At 32.3% G+C, this 22,385-nt stretch overlaps 1 protein-coding gene across 1 annotated transcript in view; it reads left to right on the top strand.

Moving 5' to 3' along the window:
- Positions 1-1,350: 1,350 nt before the first annotated feature.
- LOC145280193 (translation initiation factor eIF2B subunit gamma-like) overlaps positions 1,351-22,385 on the top strand; it is a 42,425-nt gene continuing 21,390 nt past the window's right edge. The window contains exons 1-5 of the mRNA XM_080131958.1: positions 1,351-1,510; positions 5,084-5,247; positions 11,577-11,734; positions 18,655-18,820; positions 20,380-20,485. Coding sequence (XP_079988084.1) covers positions 1,494-1,510; positions 5,084-5,247; positions 11,577-11,734; positions 18,655-18,820; positions 20,380-20,485 — 611 coding nt within the window. The 5' untranslated portion in view covers positions 1,351-1,493. The remainder of the gene's footprint in view (positions 1,511-5,083; positions 5,248-11,576; positions 11,735-18,654; positions 18,821-20,379; positions 20,486-22,385) is intronic.

Here is a 22,385-nt window from a genome sequence, read left to right as displayed (position 1 = left end):
TTGTTTTAAAACGAAGAAGAGATTTTATTCACAATAAAATTAGTTGCAAATTTTTCCTTTGCGGGTATTAAATTCAAAGAATGCCAAGGTAACATATAATGAAGATGTCGTATCCATAAATGAATACAATATTAGGATTCAAAATAATAGTTCCTAATCACACTCTCATATGTAATAAATTTTAGGAGTGTACTCACAAATTGAAAGCCAGTCAGGCACGTGCCTTTTTCTTTTCTTTTTTTCGTTTAAAGTCCTTTTAAATCATTATACTCCTTCCAATTATATGCAGACCGTAGTCACGTAAAATAAGGTATTTTTAAAAAAATTACACTCCTTCCAAATACATGCAGACTGTGGCCGCGTAGATAGTTTTCAGAAGCATGCCTCGTCGCATGTCCGAGGTATTCTTGCCAGGTTTTCTTCTTTGAAGGAGGCTCCAAAATTCCTTATCAGCGCCAGGCAATGAACCTGCATCCACTCTCCACATCGCTGGAATCAAAAAGAGACCGAAATTCGCGCTGGGCTCATGATGTCATCAAGGAGCTAGCATTTCCCTTTTCTTCAAATTAAAGGGAGTTCCGTACAAACCTAAAATATACAAAACTAAGAATCATAAAAGATACGAAATGCAAAAAATCAAATATAAGAACTAGATAAAAACTAATAAATGTAAACGGGGGGGGGGCACTATTATTAGTAGAAAAAAATTCCACCATTGTGAATAGTAGTCCAAATAATACAAATGGATAGATTTATTATTAATAGAGGACAAACGTACCATTCCTATGTTTTATTTTATATAGCCTGAAAAAGGTCTATGGTTTAAATTGTAATGACTTTCTATTCTACAAAATCACTTAAAATAATCCAAAAGTTAATTTATTCTCTTCTCCCTTACCCACCAAAACAACAGAGATGAAACCATTCCTGCTATGACTTGGTCCCTGTTGATTGCAGAGTAACGTTGATTCTGTACTGCTCTTTGAGAAGGGTTAGTGCATTGCTAATCATCTGAGGCGCCCTTACCGGGGAATGCCAACAGAACTGCCCAGGCACTTTTTACAGGTCTGAGTTCCCCTTCTTGTGGGGTGAGGCGCTGAATGTTGATTCTGTGCAGTTCTAAGAGGTCCACCCTCCCAGGCTTTGACTTCTCTCTTTGAGAAGGGTTAGTGCATTGCTTATCGTCTGAGGCGCCCTTACAGGGGAATGCCAACGGAACTGCCCAGGCACGTTTTACAAGTCTGAGTTCCCCTTCTTGTGGGGTGGGGCGCTGATTTGTCAATCCTACTTTCCAATCCTGGTGTCAGTGGGAGAGAACTAAATACCACCCCTTGTTTCTCGCTATCTAAACGGATTTTATTTTCACGGGGGATAGAATTATGGTTTACACCGGTATCGTTGAACCATAACGTCATTTAGCTAAACCATATTCATTGTTTAGTCCATATTTTCTTCTATCTTTTTCGTATTAGATAACTACACCGTCAGAAAACATGTTTAGCACATTCAGGTATGTTTTGTCTTCTCTATTTTCTTATATGTTGTGCAATTCCGATGATTTATTTTTGATAAACGATAATGCGAAAGTAAAAACGAACACGTGTGTTCGTGCACGAGATGGCGGCCTGCCATACGTTTCTATTTTATTAAATATCTTCTTTAAATTATTGATACCATTAAATCGAATGTGTAATAATAATGCATGATTTTCTGTTAACATTGATTCTTTGCATATCATTTATTGTTTATCTTTGCACATAAGTGACCAGATTGCATCACCCATTTTGCAGCGATTTAAACCTTACTAACGTACATACTTGAAATATTGATGAATGTATATGAGCTTTATTAAATTCAGTATTTCTAACGAATTGCTCGTTTAGTTTTCAGTTAAATTAGGGTCGTATTTGATGACCTAAAGTTAATAAATAATAAATAAATAATTCAATAAATAAAAAAAAAAACTAACGCTTGTCCAGTTCTCCATAAGGGAGGTAACTGCATCTGTGTTCTTTTCCTCTGTAAAAAATATCTAGGTGCTCGTTTAAACCAACACATTTCTGTTGAGAACATTACGTACTTACATATGATGTCGAAATTATAATTGCAAAAAATGATCCCAAGTAATAATAGAATTTATTGCATTATCGAGGGTTTCTTTGTTTTTTGTTTTTACGGGGGGGGGGGGTCACCACTTATCAGGCCCAAACGCCGCTCAAGGATAAGGGTTAATGAATGTACAGTGATGGAAATTGGGTAGAAATTGACTGTTTAAGGGAACGGCTTAGCAAGAATTTGGGTGCTAATGCAGAGAGTGATCTGCTCTATTTTTTAAATCGTATAATTAAAGTTTTATGATATGTTTTTTTTATTCAGTTGTAAGGTTAAAGTACAGAATAGGTACAAAACACCCTCCCCTCCCCATGTTAAGAATGGCTTTTTAAATAATAACGTTATTGTTTCAGCACGGATCACTCTCTGCATGACGAGTATCAGAATTTGTTTACATTGGACTTGAAGACGACTATGTTGTAGTCAGCTGGAATACAGGCTAACAGAGCAGAGTTCGAACTCAGTTCCACAGCCGGGCAGTCTTTTTTGTTTGTTTGTTTGTTTGTTTCAAAGAAATCACCACTTATCAAGGCCAAGAGGCCACTCGAGGATAAGGGTTAAAGAGTGTACAGTGGTCAAAAGGATAATATCATAGTAATCGTTAGAAGTGTAAGGAAAGAAGCTTTTTTTATGAAACTCGCCCTTAGATTTAGACACAGATAGAGAGTGAGGGAAATTGTTGATAGTGGTTGTAGCTAGGCAAGTGTTTTTCTGAAAGTCTGGCATGAGAGGACCATAGATTGAAGCTCCAGCAAGCACCTGCCATGAAAATAATGATAGAGCAGAGTCAGGCTTACAACGTTTCTTCTGTGGGAAAGTGGTTGCAGGATGTTTTAATGTGGAACAGTTGTGCGACCAATTCAGTATGACAAACTGTTTTATCTCCCTTGACTTAAGGGTCCGCCATTTTTAATCAACTTATATCAGAATGTAATTAAGGATGAATTTTTGCTAAAAATACATTGAGCACATTTTCTACGTAATCATTTTTTGGAATTTTTAGAATTTATACTAATTTTGACATGACACACAAGTACATAATAATGTTTTCACCTAAAATGCATTTGTTTAAAAAATAACGAATCTGTAATCATGGTCCCCTTCATTTATGCTTGCCCTATTTCCTTAAATTTCAATAATCGCTCAAAAATCGAAAATTAAACAATGCTGATATAACACTATATTTTTGCATGATTAGTGACATTTATCGGGGGAGTGTCTATCAGTATTTTGAATTTTCGATTTTTGAGCGATTATCAAGACCATATAATGGCAGCCATCTTTTTCTTGTTCAACTTTAGACACTACTTGTTTCAACTAAATAAACGCTTTAAAATAAGTTAAAACATAAAGGTAGCTAGAAAAGTAACATATTTTGCTTTTGGTAGCAATTGATACTAGCAGGGAGACCCGACGTTGCCCGGGATCGAATGATAATCAATTAATGTTTCACACTCCCATATTTTTATTGTCATCGAAATCAGTGAAATTGCCCATTTTTTTTTCAATCAAATTGATTGATTATTTGCTCTAGTTGGGGATCCATCACGGTGCACCAGGAGGAAGCTTCCCCGCAGTGACTTAGTTTACATTGTACTGTAGAGAACCCACTGTTGATTTTATAAAATTATTTTTTATATATAATCACTTGAATTAAAGTTTAAAATGCAAAAGACAAGTATTATGCTTCGATTGCGCTCTAAACAGAAACATTCATTTTGAAAAATGTGAGGTGGCATGATGTGGCCCTCTCTTGAAACCACATCAAAGACCATAACCGTGGCCGAAAACTTTGCTTGCATCACCCTGAGCAAGTCTCTGTTATTCGTGGCAATTCAGCGATGCATTTTGAGGGTGCTTGCAATGGTCCTGTTGTCATAACTTGGATCAGTAGAGAGAGCATGAATTGTACAGCAGCACTTCTCCAATCTCGCTTGTTGAACATTTTCAGACATGATAGAAGGCTCCTATCGCTCTTGAGATTTGTACCCAACTGGCCAACTAGAAGATGGTCTGCAACAAAAAGAAACAAAACCTGGTTTTCATTAAACAGAAATGGAATCGTGTCATCTTTTCTATGACAGCAATTTTATTGTTCCACCCTGTATAATAACTACGATTGTAATATAAAAATAGCTGTACATAACATTGAAGGTTGAACTTGAGAAAAAAATAACTGCTAATTTCAAGTGAGAATAACAAATTACAAAATCGAAAAATATCAGTTACAAAATAAAAGTTTAACTCAAAATTGTAAAAGGCATGTGATAAATGGAACATCTTTAGAGATTGAGCTTAAGAAGAGAAGCTTTTTGTTTCGTGGAGCAGTAGAGAGGATGGCTATGTATGGTGACCAACCTTGGAAACAATATATTATACTAGCAAAGTGAGAGGCGACCGGCTTTGTTTGGGTGTAAAATATGCTTAAATATGATATTTTATTTTGTCAAGATTTCATATATATTATTATAGAGTCGTGATTTCAAAAGTAAAAAGAAAAAATAGGTGAATCAAAAGCAAAACTGTAGCAACATGACACACATTAAAAATTAAAAATAAACTAAGATGAATGTACAAAATATTTAACAATTTTTTTGAATTTTAACACATTTTTGACTCCTTAAAAACAACTTTAACTGGCTAAAGACCAATAAAAAAACGGCTCGTAAAAATTCCAATCGTTTAAGGCCCCTAGCATCACTGCAGGTTTTAGTTTCAAAGGAATTTGAAAATATAGAAACAGACTGACAGACAGACAGGCAGACGTTTATATATTATATTAAAATCTTGCAATTATAAAAGATGTTGGTAAGCACTTAAACTAAGTATGCCATCATTTTTTTATGGCAACACTAGTTATTGCATAAAAAGATTTGAAAAAATAAAAACAAATATTTCATGAAACAAATGGAACCAAATGGTTCTAATCATTTTTTTGTATATATTTATTTATTTTATTATTTTATTTCAGAGAAAAGTTTAACAAATTGGCTTTGCAGCCTGTTATTATGGCTGCTGGCACTGGTTCAAGAATGACAGACTTGACAACACACATACCAAAAGCTTTATTGACAGTGGGGAACAAACCGATGATTTGGTATTCTATCCATATGTGTCAAAGGGCAGGATTTCAAGGTGAGTTTTAATTTTTTTTCTTCTAACTAATATATATATATATATATAGTGATGGGGCGATTCTAATATTTAAATACAATTACCAATTCTGTTTTAAATTACTGATTCCAATTCTTTTTAAACCTCTGAATATTTAGTTATATAAATAAAAAATATGTATAAAAAAAATGTTTTTCTTTTTGTTTTGTTTTTTTTGTTTACCGTAAAAACGCCATTTGGTTTGTGGATATATTTTTGCAAATATCTATATATCTGTGAAAGTGTCTGTCTGTGTGTATTTCCCTATGCAATAACTCTGTCAATTTTCAATCTACAGACTCAAAATTTGATATACAGGGTATTGAAATTTGGGAAAATCTTTGCCATCCATTTTCGGTCAGAAATTTGGCTGTTAAGGGGTCAAAGTTCAACGATTTGACCTTTGAGAACTCTACCAAACTCCTCTACCAATTTAAGTATAAACAATTGAAATTTTAAATATAGATTCCTTGGACATGGATCTAACTTAATAACTTGATTTGAGCCCAAAACGATAAATGTTAAGGGGTCATAATAGGAGTCAAAGTTAAAAAAGAATTGACCTCTGCGGTTTCTACCAAATTACTCAAACAATTTCTGGTCTAAACATTTGAAATTTTACTTGAAGGATATTCAGAGATAGGGCAAGCTTTTTAATCGGTTTGGGTTGAAAATTTGAGCTACCAATATATAAATGTATGTATATATGTTTGCATGTCTGCCTAAAAATTTTGACAGAGACGACGGATTTTCACAAGATCAGTATCGTTTGAAGCTCGATCCTTCAGATGACAAATACCAAAATATTGGCTAAAGACATTAATTTCTTCACCCTCAACTGGGCACTTTTCTACAGGGAGGGGTCGCTTTTTTCACCAATATTTTCGAAAGTCATCCCCTCTTTTCGATTGTCTAGCCTTAATTAAAACCTATGTCACTTCCGGTTTGGTGGTGGTCGTAACAGCAAGGATGTCACTTTTTTTCCCGTTCTTTTCCTTCTTCATGGTACGGGTTCGAGCCTGCCTTCCTACTACCAATTTTTTTTTGCTCAACATACACCTCCAAACACCCGGGCAACGTCGGGCTGAAATGCTAGTAAAAAATATAAATGGGGATTGACATAAATTTTAGTTTTACTGGTTGTTTAAAATCAATATTTATCATTTTAGCATTTATACCAGCAATGGAAAATTAAATTTTAAAACATACAATAAAAAGAATCATTATAGACATTTGAAAATAGGCACAAATTTTTACGATTATGATACTCTCAAAAGTTGTGATTTTTCTGATTCCTAATTCCGAGTAATCATTCCAATATATTAGTAGCCTGGCAAGGCCACAAGGGAGACAACCAAGCAAAAACAAAAATAACCATAAGCAAAATTCATTCCAAAGCAGCAAAGCTAAAGCTGGCCTGCTAGGACACTATATATATAAATGTAGGCAAATTTGGGCATATTTTATTGGTTTGAAAATATAGATTCTTTTTTAATTTTAACCATATAATAGTATTATAATCTTCAAAAAACCTGCAAATTTTCATGCAGTTTCGTCCCATAGAACCAAAGATTTCAATATTTATATATATATATATATATAGAGAGAGAGAGAGAGATAGATAGATAGACCTCCTTTTTTGGCAATTTTATAAGTTCTGAATCTCTATTGATCAGAATTTAACAAATGAAGGCTTGTTTGAATGATAATGACCTGACTTGTGAAGTGGGCTATGTGACATTTGCCCTTAAGGTCACATAATAAGGGGATCATCCATTATCCAGAGCCTATTTTTGGCACTTTTTTACAGCCATAAAATGTTTCAATCATAGTCATTTTTCCTAGTTTTGTATATGAATTACGAAATATTTGATATTTCCCAAAAACCTCTGGCCTTGATGGAGGGGAAACTAAAACTTGCTGCTATGGTTTCAAATGATCTGAAATAACAACAAGGGGAAGCTTGATTCCAAATATTTCTCATGTGTTATATCTCTCCTCTTTGGTTTTCATACATAAAGTAAATTTCACAGTGTATAAAGATTATTTGATACTGGAGATATTGATAATCGTACCCTATTTCCAAAAGAGGGGGGGTATAACATATGAGAAATATTTGTTATCGAGTCTCCTCTTGTTGTTATTTCAGATCATTTGAAACGATAGCACCAAGTTTTAGTCTCTTTTCCATCAAGGTCAGAGGTTTGGGGGGAAATATATATATCTTTTCAATGTTTAGAGTTCACTTTGAAGTATAATCCGGTCGAATATGAGTTACTCATTGAATTAATGTATAATTGTTGCAAAGAATCTCCATTAATAGCAAAATTTTCTGGATCATTTGATAGCATTAACGTTTCATGTTCAATGATTCCAAATTTTCCAAGCAATGATCCCACTTTTGTCTTGATTATGATGCTCTTATTTAAAAATTAACTTTGTGTTAATCTCTCTTGTATGGAGAGATTGTATATTAATAATGTTAATCTTGTCTCTGAAATGACTGTACACAAATTTGTTTTTGTTTGAATTCTTGGGGCATATGTAAATGATCATGTATTCATTTTTGTTTACATCATACATCATATTCACTCTCTCTCTCTCTCTCTCTCTCTCTCATATATATATATATATATATATATATATATATATATATATATAATCTTCAAGATAATGAAATGAATTTCTTACAAAATATTATTGGAAAGTAATTTTTATATAAGACAATTCCAGCCAAATAAAATTGCTCAATATACTAGGTAGAGCAAATAAAATTAGAGTTTATATATTTAAATTTCATTTAGAAAGAATTATTTTTCAAAATAAAAATTCATTGTTTGAAACAAAGACTACAATGTTTAAAATAATTTCCTTAATCCATGGATTTTCAATGTAAGTACATTTCCTCAGAGGAAAATCACTAGCAAAATATTAATACTGGTTTGAAATTATTTTGCTAAATAGCACATTCAAAGAAAATATTAAAGATTAAATATACTTTAAATACTTATATTGAAAATCCATGGATTAAAGAAATTATTTTAAACATATATATGAGAGTCGTTCCAAAAGAAAAGCCTCCTATTTTTTTGCTACTCAAAAAGTTGAAGAGTAATGAAAACAGAAGTGATACCATTAAAACTAGCAACCTTTTGTGCTCCATAATTTATTTTTCTACATAGTCACCACTGTTCTCAATGCACTTTTGCCTGAAATTCAATGACGCATCTCTGTTTCTGATGCACGTCAATGACAGTGGTTGCTTTCTTAGAGTATCACGCTGTCGATATCTGAAACAGAGAGATGAAAATTTTAGTCATCATAATTTGCATTCGCCTCTGATCCACTCGGGTAAAATAAAAAAATAGGAGGCATTTCTTTTGAAACACCCTTTGTATATAATATATATAGTAGATTACAAGTGACACATAGCGTCACAATCACTATTTATTCAACTTTGATTTCATTATAATAACAGCACTAAGTTAGATACTCCACCAGACTAGATGAATTATTGTCTTAAAATTCAGTAAGACCCAGAGACGCCAAGATATACTATAACATGTTTAACTGTTCAATTTTTGGAGAGGAAAATTAATATTCTTAACTAACTCAATATTTGAGATGTAAAAGAAATTTAATTGAATATATGAATATCTATGTATCTCATATAAAAATCAAGTGTTAGACCCTAGAAAGAGGCCCTTGATTTCTGAGAACTTCAATTGAAATAAAATAAGATGTTCTTTTTGCATAAGTAAAAGTAATAAGTAATTTTTATTTCAACATCCTCCATTATAGAGATTAAGAGATTTATGATTTTTCTATCTACAAACATGTTTACACCCTGTTAATTAGATGCCAAATAAAGTAATTAATAAAAAATGCTGAAATGTTACATTGTTCAGTGGTTAATAACACAAACTGACAACCCAGGCGTCTCAAGTTCAAATCCAGCTTGTTTCACGTATGATGTTAGTAATCTTCCTGTGGTCACTCCTAATGTCTTTCTAGAAAGAATTCTGGTTAAAAAAATTTCTAAAGAAACCAGTTGCGAATCTGCCAAGCCATGGTTAGAACAATTCTTCTTTATGGATGTGAGACCTGGCCATTGGGCAAGGAGGATCTTCATCAACTCGACATCTTTGATCACTACTGCCTCCACCATATCCTGCACGTTTACTACTCTAACCAGATCCTCGTTAAAAACAAAACAAATATACTAAAGTAATACAATTATATAAAATGAAACATTAATTAACTGAACATTTATCTACTTAAAATGAAATTAAGGAAAATTTGTTTTCTTAAAAAAAAATAAAGTCACACGCATTCTAATAATGACTATTCAAAACTTTAAGTTATACATTTTCATATAACAACTTTCATTTATTTCAGAATTTCCTTAATTTTATTTTAATTCAATAAATGTCCAGATGATTAATGTTTTATTTTGTGTTATATTATTACTTTAGTGTATTTTTTTTTGTTTTTAACTAAACGTTATGCAAAACTTTGACATTTTCGGGTCAGTTCTTTTTGAATTGTCTCCCCTTCAAAGGGAGTTCTTTAAAAGTGAAAGCAAAATTGTTCAACAACTGATTTTTTTTCTATGTTTTTATCGTGGGAACTGGTTCAGTGGCTGGTGTGTTTGTACAGGACATACACAAAAATGAATCAGAAACTTGTTTCCTTCTGAGTAGAATTTTATGAAAAAATGACATCACATAGTAAGTTTTTGTGTTCGTACATCAATACATTGTTCACGGGTCAGGGCAAAATTTGTTTGGGAATTTTTTTTTTTTAGATGTTCTGTTCTCATCTTGAATGTCATTACTTCGGACATCTACCCAGTCATGACTGAGGGAAAAACAAGAACAATCTATTCTTGTGGATTAAATATAACTTGTGTTTATACTTACTTAATTAATCCTCTACATTTCATCTGGAGCATTGGTGTTGGATGTTCGTGAACCGGGAAACCACTGTACTGTGTCTCTCCATCCTTGCACATTTAATTCTCTACATCTCCTTTGGGCTATACCATGCTTCTCTGATATACTGTGTTATTAAACAAGACGGGTGTAAACACCACACAGTCATATGGCAGATATTATACATTTGTAAGTGAATAATTATGAGCAAAACACACAAAAACACAAATTATTAATGGAAAAAAAATGTTATAATAGTTTCTAACAATACTTCGACACTATCATGATCCATATTTCGGAAATTAAATTAACAAATATACAATCTAGCTTGATTGCATAATTAATATCTAGCTTCCACTTCCAGCCACTGACGTAAACATGAAAGTTCCATTCAAATAATTGCACACACTTTTTTCTTTTTTCTCCCTTGACAAAGAGATTTATCCTTAAAATTTGGGGAATTCACCACAACACCTACCATCTTATGCAGCATATTATGTTGGTAAATAAATATTTTATAATTGAAAATTATTGAAATTCATTCAATATTGTCATCATTTTTTTTTTTTTACTACATTGGCTTGTGTCCACGGTGTTCCCACACAAAGCTGCATTGTCATAGCCTTCAAACACAACTCTTTTCACACTGTGTTCATTGTTCTTAAATTGCTTCATCTGCTACTAGTTATCTAAAATCCCTGTGATATGTAATGAGAACAGTTTACCAAAGACGGCCAAATAAAGAGTTCAGTTTGAAATTCCTAAAAGGTTTTCGACTATAACTAAAATTATCTGAAGAAAGTCAGAGGGTACAACAATTTCCAAAAATATTGTCAAATATATCAGGGCTCTACAGAAAAATTTATCTTTAGTTGATCTTTAACAACTAAATATTTTCGTTTACTAGCCAAATAAATAATTTACTAGCCAAACCCACATGATTTTTAGAATATGACATCTTCGTTCTGTGACGAGTATGTACATCATAAAGATCTTTTTGTATTTTCTTTAATAAGTGTAATTCTAAATATACACCGAATTTTATGTGTTGATACTTGAACGTAAAAACATTCAAATTTCTTCAGATGTGTTCTTAAATAGCTTTTATTAAAAAAAAAAACGTATATTGTTTTGTTAAACCTTTTATTGTTTAAATAATTTGACTTTGCTCGTTTTATTAAAAAAAAAGTTGAAAAGATATTTTTCACTCAGTAGTGAGCTTTGCAAGAGTGTTGGTGAAAGAAATACAATCGCTAAAAGATATGTGTTTCATTATTTCTAGTCGTCACTTTGAGAAATTACTCGCAAATGCGACTGTTTCATCCGCAATGTAGAGCCCTATATATGCAAACTATTTTTTTTTATTCTTAATTGTAGATGTGATTGTTATTGTACTTGAATCAAAACGGAATCAAATGGAAAAGGCCCTGAAAATCTCTGGAGATACAAACATAAAAATTGAATTTGTTGGAATTCCTGATGATGAATATAGTGGAACTGCTGACTCCTTACGATATATCGAAAACAAAATAAAGGTAAAACATCATAAAATATTATGATATCCTTCTTTTTCCTTTCACATTTGCTTTATCATATGTATCTTTTTTAATATTCAACTTACATGTATGCCCGGGACCTGGTGCTGCACGTTCAGGTTGTCTAAAAATAAGTAAATGAATAAAAAGACCTAAAATGCACCAAACATTGATGTTATTGTTTTTTGTTTTTTCTTTCTTTTTATAAAACTCATTCATGTTTTGCAAAGTCCAAACCAAAAACAACAATTTTCCTCTACAAAAATTTGAAGATTTAAAGAACTTGTACAATTTAATCAAGACATTAAAAACTGAAAATATCAAAAAAGGTTACATTGTACATTTTGGACTGAAGATCCCCGGAAAAAAATTTCACTTAATTTGATCAAGTAGTTTTTTTTTTTATAGTGGAAAAACACGTTTTTATGAGAGCGCGTTGTAGTCGGCCATCTTGGAATTTTTTTAACATGCCATGGGGAGATAACTTAATTTAAAGCGCTGGCACTTCCTTCCCATCTTTAATATTAGCTTTTCTTCCTAAAAATCAAAGCTCTTGCTCGGTATCATAACAAATTGTTTTTTCGCTGTAAAAAAGAAACTACTTGATAAAATTAAATTAAATTTTTTTCAGAGGACTTTGTTCTATAATGGATACGTACAATATAACTTTTTTTTTTTCAATATTTTTATTTTTTAATGTCTTCATTAAACTGTACAAGTACCAAAAACGTTTACTAAAATTACTGGATTCGGCATTAAATAGCCCAAACTATACCTGGGAATGACAACCTCTGTGTACAGCCTATTTTTATTCTTAATTTTAATTTCTATAATTTTCATGTTATACATACAATGTTTTCTTTGCTATTTATGGATGTCTGACAAAAATACAGACCCCACAATATTATTTAACCTGTACAACAATTGATTAAAGAAGGATGTAATTATTTTAATATTGCTATACAAATTTTTTTCAATCTATACTCCTATAATTTTTTTTTTTGTATTGATATTCATATTAAAAACCCTTTTTTCTATTTATTTTGAAAGAAAATACAACTTTGTTATATATGGGTTGTGGAATTGCATTCATCTGCAAAACATCTAGCTAATTTGCATATTCTTTTAAACATTCATTTTAATTAATTCCCCATTAATTTTTTCGGTTTTCCTATGGGATGATCATCTTTAGTTAAATATTACGTGTAATTATATTCATGCAGATATTCTACATAATTTATACTTGCGTAATATTTATGTAAAAAGGTTATAGTAAACACTTTCTATATATATTTATGTATGTGTATATATATTCGTTTAAAAAATTTTGTCTACCAAACTCCTAGAGTTTTTGGTTCACAGACATGGAACTTAATATATAGAGTATTCAAACCCATGCAAAACTTTATATTTGGGATTTTAGCCAGGGAAAATTGGTGCAAAAGTGTGGAAATAAAAAAAATTAAATTTGCCAGGTAAGTAGCTATTGCTTCATGTTTTAATTTTTAGCCTTGCACCAAACATGTGTTCATAGCTCAGGTATTAATGTCAAAGGAAAAAGTAAATCGTAAGCTAAATGTTTTGGTTTTGATTTTCAGTGGTGGCACATAAGTCATTTAAAAAAAAAAACTTTTTAAATCATTACTATATATTGGGTCCAATATAATTTAATAATAAATATGAAATCTGCATTAATCAAAATATAATATTTAAGTGTATTTTAAAACCGGGGAATGCTGGGTGGCCTGCTAGTTGCATTATAAAATCAATAACAGACACCACATTTATTATAGATTCCTTGTACTAAGAATCAAAACATTTTTATTTTAGCATTTATTTTTCATTTCTTATTTTGCTGTCTTTATTTAAGACCAGCGCTCTTCCAATTGGGTCAGTGGCATTTTTACCAGGACAGTGCACCAGTCCACAACTCCATCCTTGTCACAGACTATTTGGTCAAAATGGGTATCAAGACAGTTCCTCGCCCTCTCTATAGTCCAAACTTTGCTCCCTGTGACTTTTGGTTATTCTCTAAGCTCAAGAAAAACCTTAGAGACTGTCGTTGTGGGACAATTGAGAAGATCAACAAAGAGGCTGTGATGAGGGTCATTGACACGCTTACACAAAAAGACTTCCATGGGGCTTTCCAGAAGTATTGGAACAGTACAACAAATGCATTGCAGCTGGAAGAGATTATTTTGAAGGGGACTAGAGTTTCATGTGTGTACTAGCAATAAAAGTGCCTATACAGAAAAAGTCAGGAAACTTATTGTTAAGTTTTGAGACATTGTGTTGAACAAAGATGGCGGCGTAGTTCAGATCAGTAACCAAGATCGCAGCCAAGAATCAAATGCGGTCCATGGCGTAGTTAACCTGTTAAGTTCTGAGATATTGTGTTGAACAAAGATGGTGGCGTAGTTCAGATCAGTAACCAAGATGGCGGCCAAGAATCAAATGCGGTCCGTGCCGTAGTTAGCGGCGAACTGATTGAATCCAAAATTCAACAATTTTTATAATAATTTTTAAACGTTTTCATTGGTTGTTTAGCACAGCTGTTGGTTATAAAAATGATTGGCGAATCCATTCGTCTCATGCCCCCATCAGGAGTCAAAAACATTTTGCACACCCCCTTTTTTGATATAATTGAAAAATCCTTTCGGATTCAATTTTGGTTTTACTTGAGAAAAGGAAATAAAAATAAATAAATAAAAATAAATGAACAAAGAAAAATAAACCAATAAAATAATTGTTTTTATTTTTTTATTTATTTTTTCTTCTGATTTTGGGGGAATTTGTCTTTATTCTCATTGGTCAAAAAGAATTATTAATATATTGGTATAATGTGTGCAAAAAGAAGCCATTTTTTTTTATACATATAAAAATAAACACTTTTCAAATATATATAAACATACGAATAGAATACTTTTCAAATACATATAAACATATGCACAAAAATTCACAAATATACATTTTTTTTTGTTTTGTTTTATCAAATGTTTTCCAAAAAAAAAGATACAAGAAAGAACTATTTGACAAATAGGAAGTTTACAGAAAGGTTTTAACAAGTGACTTTTTTTTTTTTTTGTAACAAAAACTAGAAACATTATGGTTAATTTGGTTAGTAAAGTAGAAATAGTCGCAGTTTAACGTCGTGCCCGGGACAATTTACAATTTTTTTTTTTTTTTTTTTTTTTTTGTGTGATTTTGACTGTTCATGCTTCTCCTTTTGGGTCTCTGAAAAGAGATTTATTCATAATTAGATTCCAAAAAGTTTGGTTATAAAATGTCTTAATTTTATTCTTTTTATAGGTTTAGTGAAAATGTCGGCTATATTATTTTCAGACGTCACATAAGTAAGAGTAATAGATTTTGTCCTTATTTCATCTCTTATAAAATGATGTCTGATATCAATATGCTTCGACCTTTAATGAATCATAGAATTATTTGCTAATAAGATACTGCTCTGATTATCACAATAAATTACTATAGGTTTTTTACTTAGATCTGGTTTTAAAATAGATTTTAGAAGGGTGTTCAGAAAAATTGCCTCCTGCGCGGAATGAGTAAGAGCCACATATTCTGCTTCACAAGTAGAAAGGGCAACAAAGTTGCTTTTTAGTTTTCCAAGATATCATAGGTCCAGTCTGTGACAGTCTAAAACAATACCCCGCTTTACTCTTTCTATCCTCAGAGTTAGCCCAATCTGAATCCGAAAATCCTTCTAAATTTAGAAGATATGTAGATTTTTTAAATCTTAAAGATTGTTCCTTGGTTCCTTTTAGGTAACAAAGGACTTGTTTTGCACGATTAAGGTTTTTAATTGTCGGTTTCGATAAGTTTTGAGATAGCTTTGTTACAGTGTAACATATGTCAGGCCTTGTTGCGGTCATCAAGTAGATGAGGCTCCCTACCATTTCCCTGTATATTCGGTTATCTATGAATTTTGTTTCAGTCCCTATATTTTTATTTATGTCCATTTTGACGGGAGTTGAATCTTGCATTCTGAACTTGAGCAGAATGTTTTCAATGTATCGTGATTCGTTCATAGTTATAGTTTCATTTTCACAGGTAAATTTTATACCGAGGAACCATGACAGTTGTCCAAGATCAGCCATTTTAAATTTTTTATTTAATTCATTTTTAACATCTTTTAAAATGTTGTCACAGTTTGAGGCCAGTAATATATTGTCAACCCAAAAACCAAAATCAACAATTTATTACCTACATTTTTGGTATACATGCACGTGTCTACGGGACATTGTTTAAATTCCTGTTCTATTAAATAATTATGGAGTGTTAAATTCCAATTGTGTGCACTTTGTTTTATTCCATATAACGATCTATTTAATTTCCACACCCAATTTTTATTTTTCATTTTAAATCCCTCTGGAAGGTAAATGTAGATTTCACAATCAATCGGAGCATTTAAATAAGCATTTTTTACATCCATTTGATGTATTTTTAAATTGTATTGAGTGGCAAGTTGTAATAAAATTCTAATTGTCGTTAAATTTGTCGTTGGTGAAAATGTTGCAAAATATTCCACTCCAGAAATTTGTGAGAAACCTTTTGCCACAAATCTTGCTTTAAAAGTTTCACTGCCAGAAGCTGTGATTTTTTTTGGGAAAAAACCCTGCGTGAAGAAATTATATTTTTATCTGTTGGTTTTGCCACTATTTCGTATGTGTTATTTTCAGATAAAGCTTTCAATTCAGATACCATAGCTTGTTCCCATTCTTGGTGATTTTCTGAATTAATCGCCTCATTATAACTTTCTGGTGCTCTGTTCAATGAATAACAGTAATCCACGGTGTAATCTTGTATCTTTTCAATTTGTAAGAAGTCTGGTCTTTTTCGTTCCCTTATTGGGTATCGACGTGTTTGGTTAATATTTTTGTCAGAAGTACTGTAATTGTCGTCGTTATTAATATTTTCATTGTGATCGATTAAGATGCTAGGTAATATTTCACGTTTTTCATCCACTGGATCGCCATTTTTAAAATTTAATGTATCATTGAATTTTACACATCTAACCCTTTTTATGGCATTTTGAGCTGCGAAGTAGATTAAGTATGCCGGGCTATTTTTATCGTGACCTACGAAAGTACCTTTTTCGCTTTTAGTATTTAGTTTACTGGTGTTTTCTATAAATGCAAAACAATCAGAACGAAATAGATGCATTCTGTGCATTAGGTTTTACACCGCAAAATGCTTCATACAGCATTTTTCCTAGCCTCTTATTGCACGATCTATTTCTGATATATGCTGCTGCCATTAAAGCATATGTCCATAAACTATGCACTAATTTCGATTCGATAAGTAGGCATCTTGTCATCTCAAAAAGGGTTTGCCATGCCCTTTCAGCAGTGCCATTTTGGAAGGGGGAATATGGCGCCGATTTCTTGTGTTTAATACGGTGGTTAATTAATAGAAGTTCAAAGCCTTTATTAGTAAATTCAGTCCCATTGTCTGAACGAATACATTTTACTGAATCGTACGGGGCAACATCAGCTAAATATTTTTTAGTGGTGAGGATAGTGTCGGATTTGTGTTTTAGAAAATAAACTATAATTAAACCAGAAAAATCATCAATAAAGTTCAAAACGTACCTTAGATTATTTCTCCCCATCGGGTTGATCGGACCCGCTAAGTCACAATGCACAAGTGAAAGAATTTTCGTAGCTTTTTTGTCTGGCGTTCGGCTTATATCTTTTGTCATTTTCTCCTGTGCACACACATCACAATTTGGGAGATCGTCTGAAAGTATTATTTTCATGCCTTCGACTACATTTGGTAATTTTTTGATATCAGCTGTATTGCAGTGTCCTAGAATTTTATGCCAGGTTTCCAAGTCGTGACAGGCAGTTTTTGAGGGAACCATACTTTTTAAATAATATAGTCTGCCATTTTCTTTAATGTCAAATACAGTTCCATTGAGATATATCAATTTTGATGTATTTTGGCCAAATTGTATATTCGCGCCTTGTTTAATTGCAGCCTGTACGGAAAATATGTCTTGCTTAAATGTAGGTATGAACAAAGCATTTTTTAGAATACAGTTACAGATTTTGCCTTTATTATTTTTTAGGGATATTTTAGCATCACCTCTTTTCAAGACTATATCATTTATTTGACTACCGTCGGTAAGTTCGGCAAAATGACTTTGAGGATTAAAGTTTGAATCAAAATTAATAAAATCAGATTCCTTAGTGATAACGTGTGCTGTAGTCTACAAGGTGATTTTTACCGTTTGTGGTATTGTCAAAGTTACATGTGAATAGAAGTGTATGTTCTTCCTCAAAATTCTCAATGTTTTTTACGGAGTCCATTTTAGAGTGTTTATATCAACATTGGAAACTTTTGTGGTTGGGTCGTCCATAATTTTCTTTTTCTTGGGAAAATTATTTTTGGAGACGTTGCGGTGAGGTGCGTAATATGGTGGTGTCTGCTTTCGAGAAGCATTTTTGAACTTCATAATATTGCTGGAGTTATTATTGTCCACAAGCATACGATTAGTCTCTTCGTAACTGCGCAATGCCACATTAAATTCGGTGAAATTTATGGGTTTGTCTTTCTGAGTTATAACAGTTGTAAATGGTTTAAAATCGGCTGGAAGTCCCTTGAGGGTCATTGATATCAGCAACCTATCGCTTATTATTTCACCTGAGAGTTTTAAAGCATTGGCAGTTGTTTCTGCCCTTATAACGTAGTCGGTAATCGTTTCATCCTCATTACGTTTCAGAGACGTTAGTTCTGTATATAGGGATATTATTTGTTGAAGATGTGGGAGGGGGCGGTGATTTAGCAGAAGGTGTTAATCTACAATAATATCAAAAGAAATCTTGTAAGACATTCATTTTTAAACAGTCGATTGCTTTTACAATTGTTGGCATAACAAGAGTTTGATTTTATCTTTTCAGAGTGATATATTGGTTATATCATCGGATCTGATTACAGACATGAAGATCGAACATATGATCGAATCATTTATGGCCCACGATGCGGACGTTGGCCTGCTCTTATCCCCATTACCAAAAGCATTTAATGAAACGGTCGCACCAGGAGTGAAAGTAAAAAAACAAAAAGGTATTTTTTTAAAATGTTTTCATCAGTTATTGCAATTGACTTTCATGTTGCATATTAGACTTCACTGGGCTTGTTTAAGTAAATTCATAAGTAAATTGTGGTTAAGTGCATTAATATATTGCCAGTAACATGGTACAACAATAACAAATGAAAATTAGATAGTCAAACACAAAGTTTGGTTTGTTAGCTTAAATGCTCCCCTGCTTCCAAGTGTTTGGAAATATGGGATAAAGATAAAAAAAAAAATAGACTTATCAAGTAATAAAGGTATGTTCCCTGCCTTATGGTGTTATTTATAATGTTATTTGATTATATACATTGTATTATATACTGTACTGTATGTTGTTACTAATTTTTAATGCTGTATCCCTGGGTTCTACTGTATATAAAAACACCAAAAAATAATGCAAGTGGGTTGCAAAGTAACTTCTATTGTCTATAGTAACATTTATTTGTTGTATATTTGAGTTTTGACCACTTTTTGGAATCGCTGTTAGATTGTCAAACAAATCCCAAATTTTGTTTTGAAAACTTAAATTTTGTCTGGAGAAGGCGTTGAAAAACTTAAAAGCTTTGAAAAGTCCTCGAAAATGGACATTAAAAACCTGTATGAACCTTGATTTAGTATTGGCAAGGGGTTTTACGACGGTGGAGAGTGGTTTGTGGAGTTAAGTATTTGTGAAGGTTTATCGATAGTCCAGTTGACGACAGTTGCCTGTTAATAAGAGTTAAGAGTTGACCACAGTCAAAGGCAGATTGTGGCTCGAAGGAGATGGGAAAATGAATTAATCAACTGACTGACTGACAACCTCGACAAAACGTACATGTGGATCTTAACGTTTAGAGAGTAGTTTCTCACAATAGTGTCACACACATACTCAGTCCAGCCAGAAAATTTCAGAGTCTGTTTTTCTTTGAAGTTGTGTTTTGTATTTTTTTATATACTTTTGAACCTGTGCACACCCCACCAACAGCCACCAATGTATAAGAGACTATAACGCGAGCGTAAGAGGAGAAGACCAAACAAACAACATTGGCATTGGTGATGGTTTTGTCACAGTGGTAGTGAGATATTTAATGGAGAGTCCTCATCTACTTTTAAATATAAATATAATTTTCTTTTTTTAATTTGACAGATTTTATAATCTTTTCTCTCCATTATTTTATCCAAGATTTGATAAACTTATTGAGATTTTCATCTATAATTTTCATTTGTACCGTTGTGTCCTTATGCCAATTTTTATTGGGACGTTCTTTCCAGAACCATTTTTACTGAAATGAATTATAATGATGTTTAGATTCTAGTTTTAAAATCAAATATTTATTCTTTTTCATTAGAACCAGCAGATTCTGATTTTTCCAATTCTCAATTTAATGTGACCATTGCATTATTGCGACAGTTGCTTACCATTGCTTTAATAATAGTAGTAAATATTATATACAGATGAAGAAAACAATTGCAGAAATTCCATCAAGTTCTGCTACTTTATCAATAAATTTCTTGAAAAACATATTTTACTTGTTTTGATATTGTATTATTTGTTTTTGTTTCTTTCCAGAAAAGGACATCGTTGGTTTGGATGAAAATGAACGTCGTTTGTTGTTCTATTCGAATGAAGCCGATTTTGAAGAGGAGATAACTCTGAAAAGTTCATTTCTAAAAAAGTAATCATTTTTTTAATCTGTTGTTTAGAAGTAGATGAGCTATCTGGCATTGCTCCGAGCCATGGATAATATAATAATTAAAAATTAAAAAAAAAACTATTTTTTTTTTTTTATCATCTTTCTTATAAAGCGCTTCCCCTTCTAATATCCTTAGTCACATTACTTTTTAAACATCCCTCTTTCATTGATTTCATAAACTTTGGTTTGAATTTGAGAGAAACTGATAAAATCAGTGACTGATTGCATGATTTCATTTTTTTACATTTACTAGCAAGAATGAAAGTAATTTTTTTCTTTCCCAATCCATTCACTAAAATTTCCCTGGTGACCTTTAACAAATGAAAATTAAATTTATTATTTTAATTATAACGAGCACAGGGATATGCTGAATCTAAATATTTAAAGTTTATAAATGCATCTTTGGTAAATTCTGACAAAAATCTGACTTTTCTTAATGTTAGGTTGATGAGAAAGTTCTTGCAGAATTTATAATTTTGACTTCAAATAAGTTTTCGTAATGATACCTTTACTTTATATATCATTATCAAAGGCGTTTTTCGTTCTATCTAATCGTTTAAATTAGAATCATTTTAAAACAATTGTGTCTTCTTTTCAGAAAGTTGAATACAAGATGGAAGAAAAGCAAATTCGCACAATTTTCTTATTTCAATTCAAGCTAGGCCGAAAAGCTGCAATATCAACAAAATATTTGGCCAAGGAACCACTATCAGGAACACACAGTACAGTGGTGGTGACGAGAGTCTTGAAGATGATGAGTGTAGTGTTCAACCAATCCATGCACAAATTCGAGAACTTGCTTCTGAATTAGATGTAACGTATACAGCGATTTCCAACCACCTGAGAGAGATTGGAAAGACAAAAAATCTTGATAAATGGGTTCCTCACGAATTGAATGACAACTAAAAAAGCTGTTATGAAGTGTCATCTTCCCTTCTTTTACATAACAAGAGTGACCTGTTTCTCGACCGGGTTGTGACTTGTAATGAAAAGTGGGTTCTTTACGACAACCAGCGATGCTCAGCTCAATGGTTAAATGCCAGTGAAGCTCCATGACACTTCCTGAAATCAGAGTTACACCAAAGGAGGGTCATGCTGACTGATGATCTGCGATTGGTTTCAATTCTTTTAAATGCAGATAAAACCATTACGGCGGAAAAGTACTGTCAACAAATGGATGAAATGCATCAGAAATTTCGACACCAACACCCAGCATTAGTCAACAGAAAGGCCCAATTCTCCTCCATAACAATGCCGGACCACACATTGCTAAACCGACCCTGCAGAAATTGAACAAATTGGACTATGAACCTGCCTCATCTGCCATACTCCCCAGACCTCTCACCTACTGACTACCACTTGTTAAGCATCTCAACAACTTTCTGCATGAGAAATGCTTCAAAAACCTAAGCGATATCAAAAACGCATTTAGTGACTTCATCACCACCAGAACGCAAGATATTTATGTTACTGGCATAAATACACTTGTTTTGCGTTGACAGAATTATGTTGATTCTGATGGTGCTTATTTCGATCAACAAATTTTTGTTTGAGCCAAAATATGTTCTTAATTTAAAAGTAAAATACTGCAAGAACTTTCTTGTCAACCTGATATAATAGATAACAAGAAAGAAAAAACATTGTTTCGTATAAAATGCCATTGACAAAAATGGATACAATAAGTTTAGTCTGAGGCAATGCCTTAAAATCTGCAATCTGCTTAAACTCACTTAACTAGTGAATTAGTTAACAAAACTAACTTGCTCACAATAACTCTTTTCCAGTTATATGAAGATGGATGTACTAAAGTTGTCTTTCTCTAGCACCAGATCATAATTGTTTGGTTCAGTTGTTGAGTTTTATTTTTTAAATGAATAATTCA

This window comes from Euprymna scolopes, chromosome 7 (assembly GCF_053919585.1).
Source record: "Euprymna scolopes isolate OS-2025 chromosome 7, ASM5391958v1, whole genome shotgun sequence".
Taxonomy (NCBI): domain Eukaryota; kingdom Metazoa; phylum Mollusca; class Cephalopoda; order Sepiida; family Sepiolidae; genus Euprymna; species Euprymna scolopes.
Note: the sequence above shows the minus strand (reverse complement) of the source record. Positions and strands in the feature narration are given on the sequence as shown.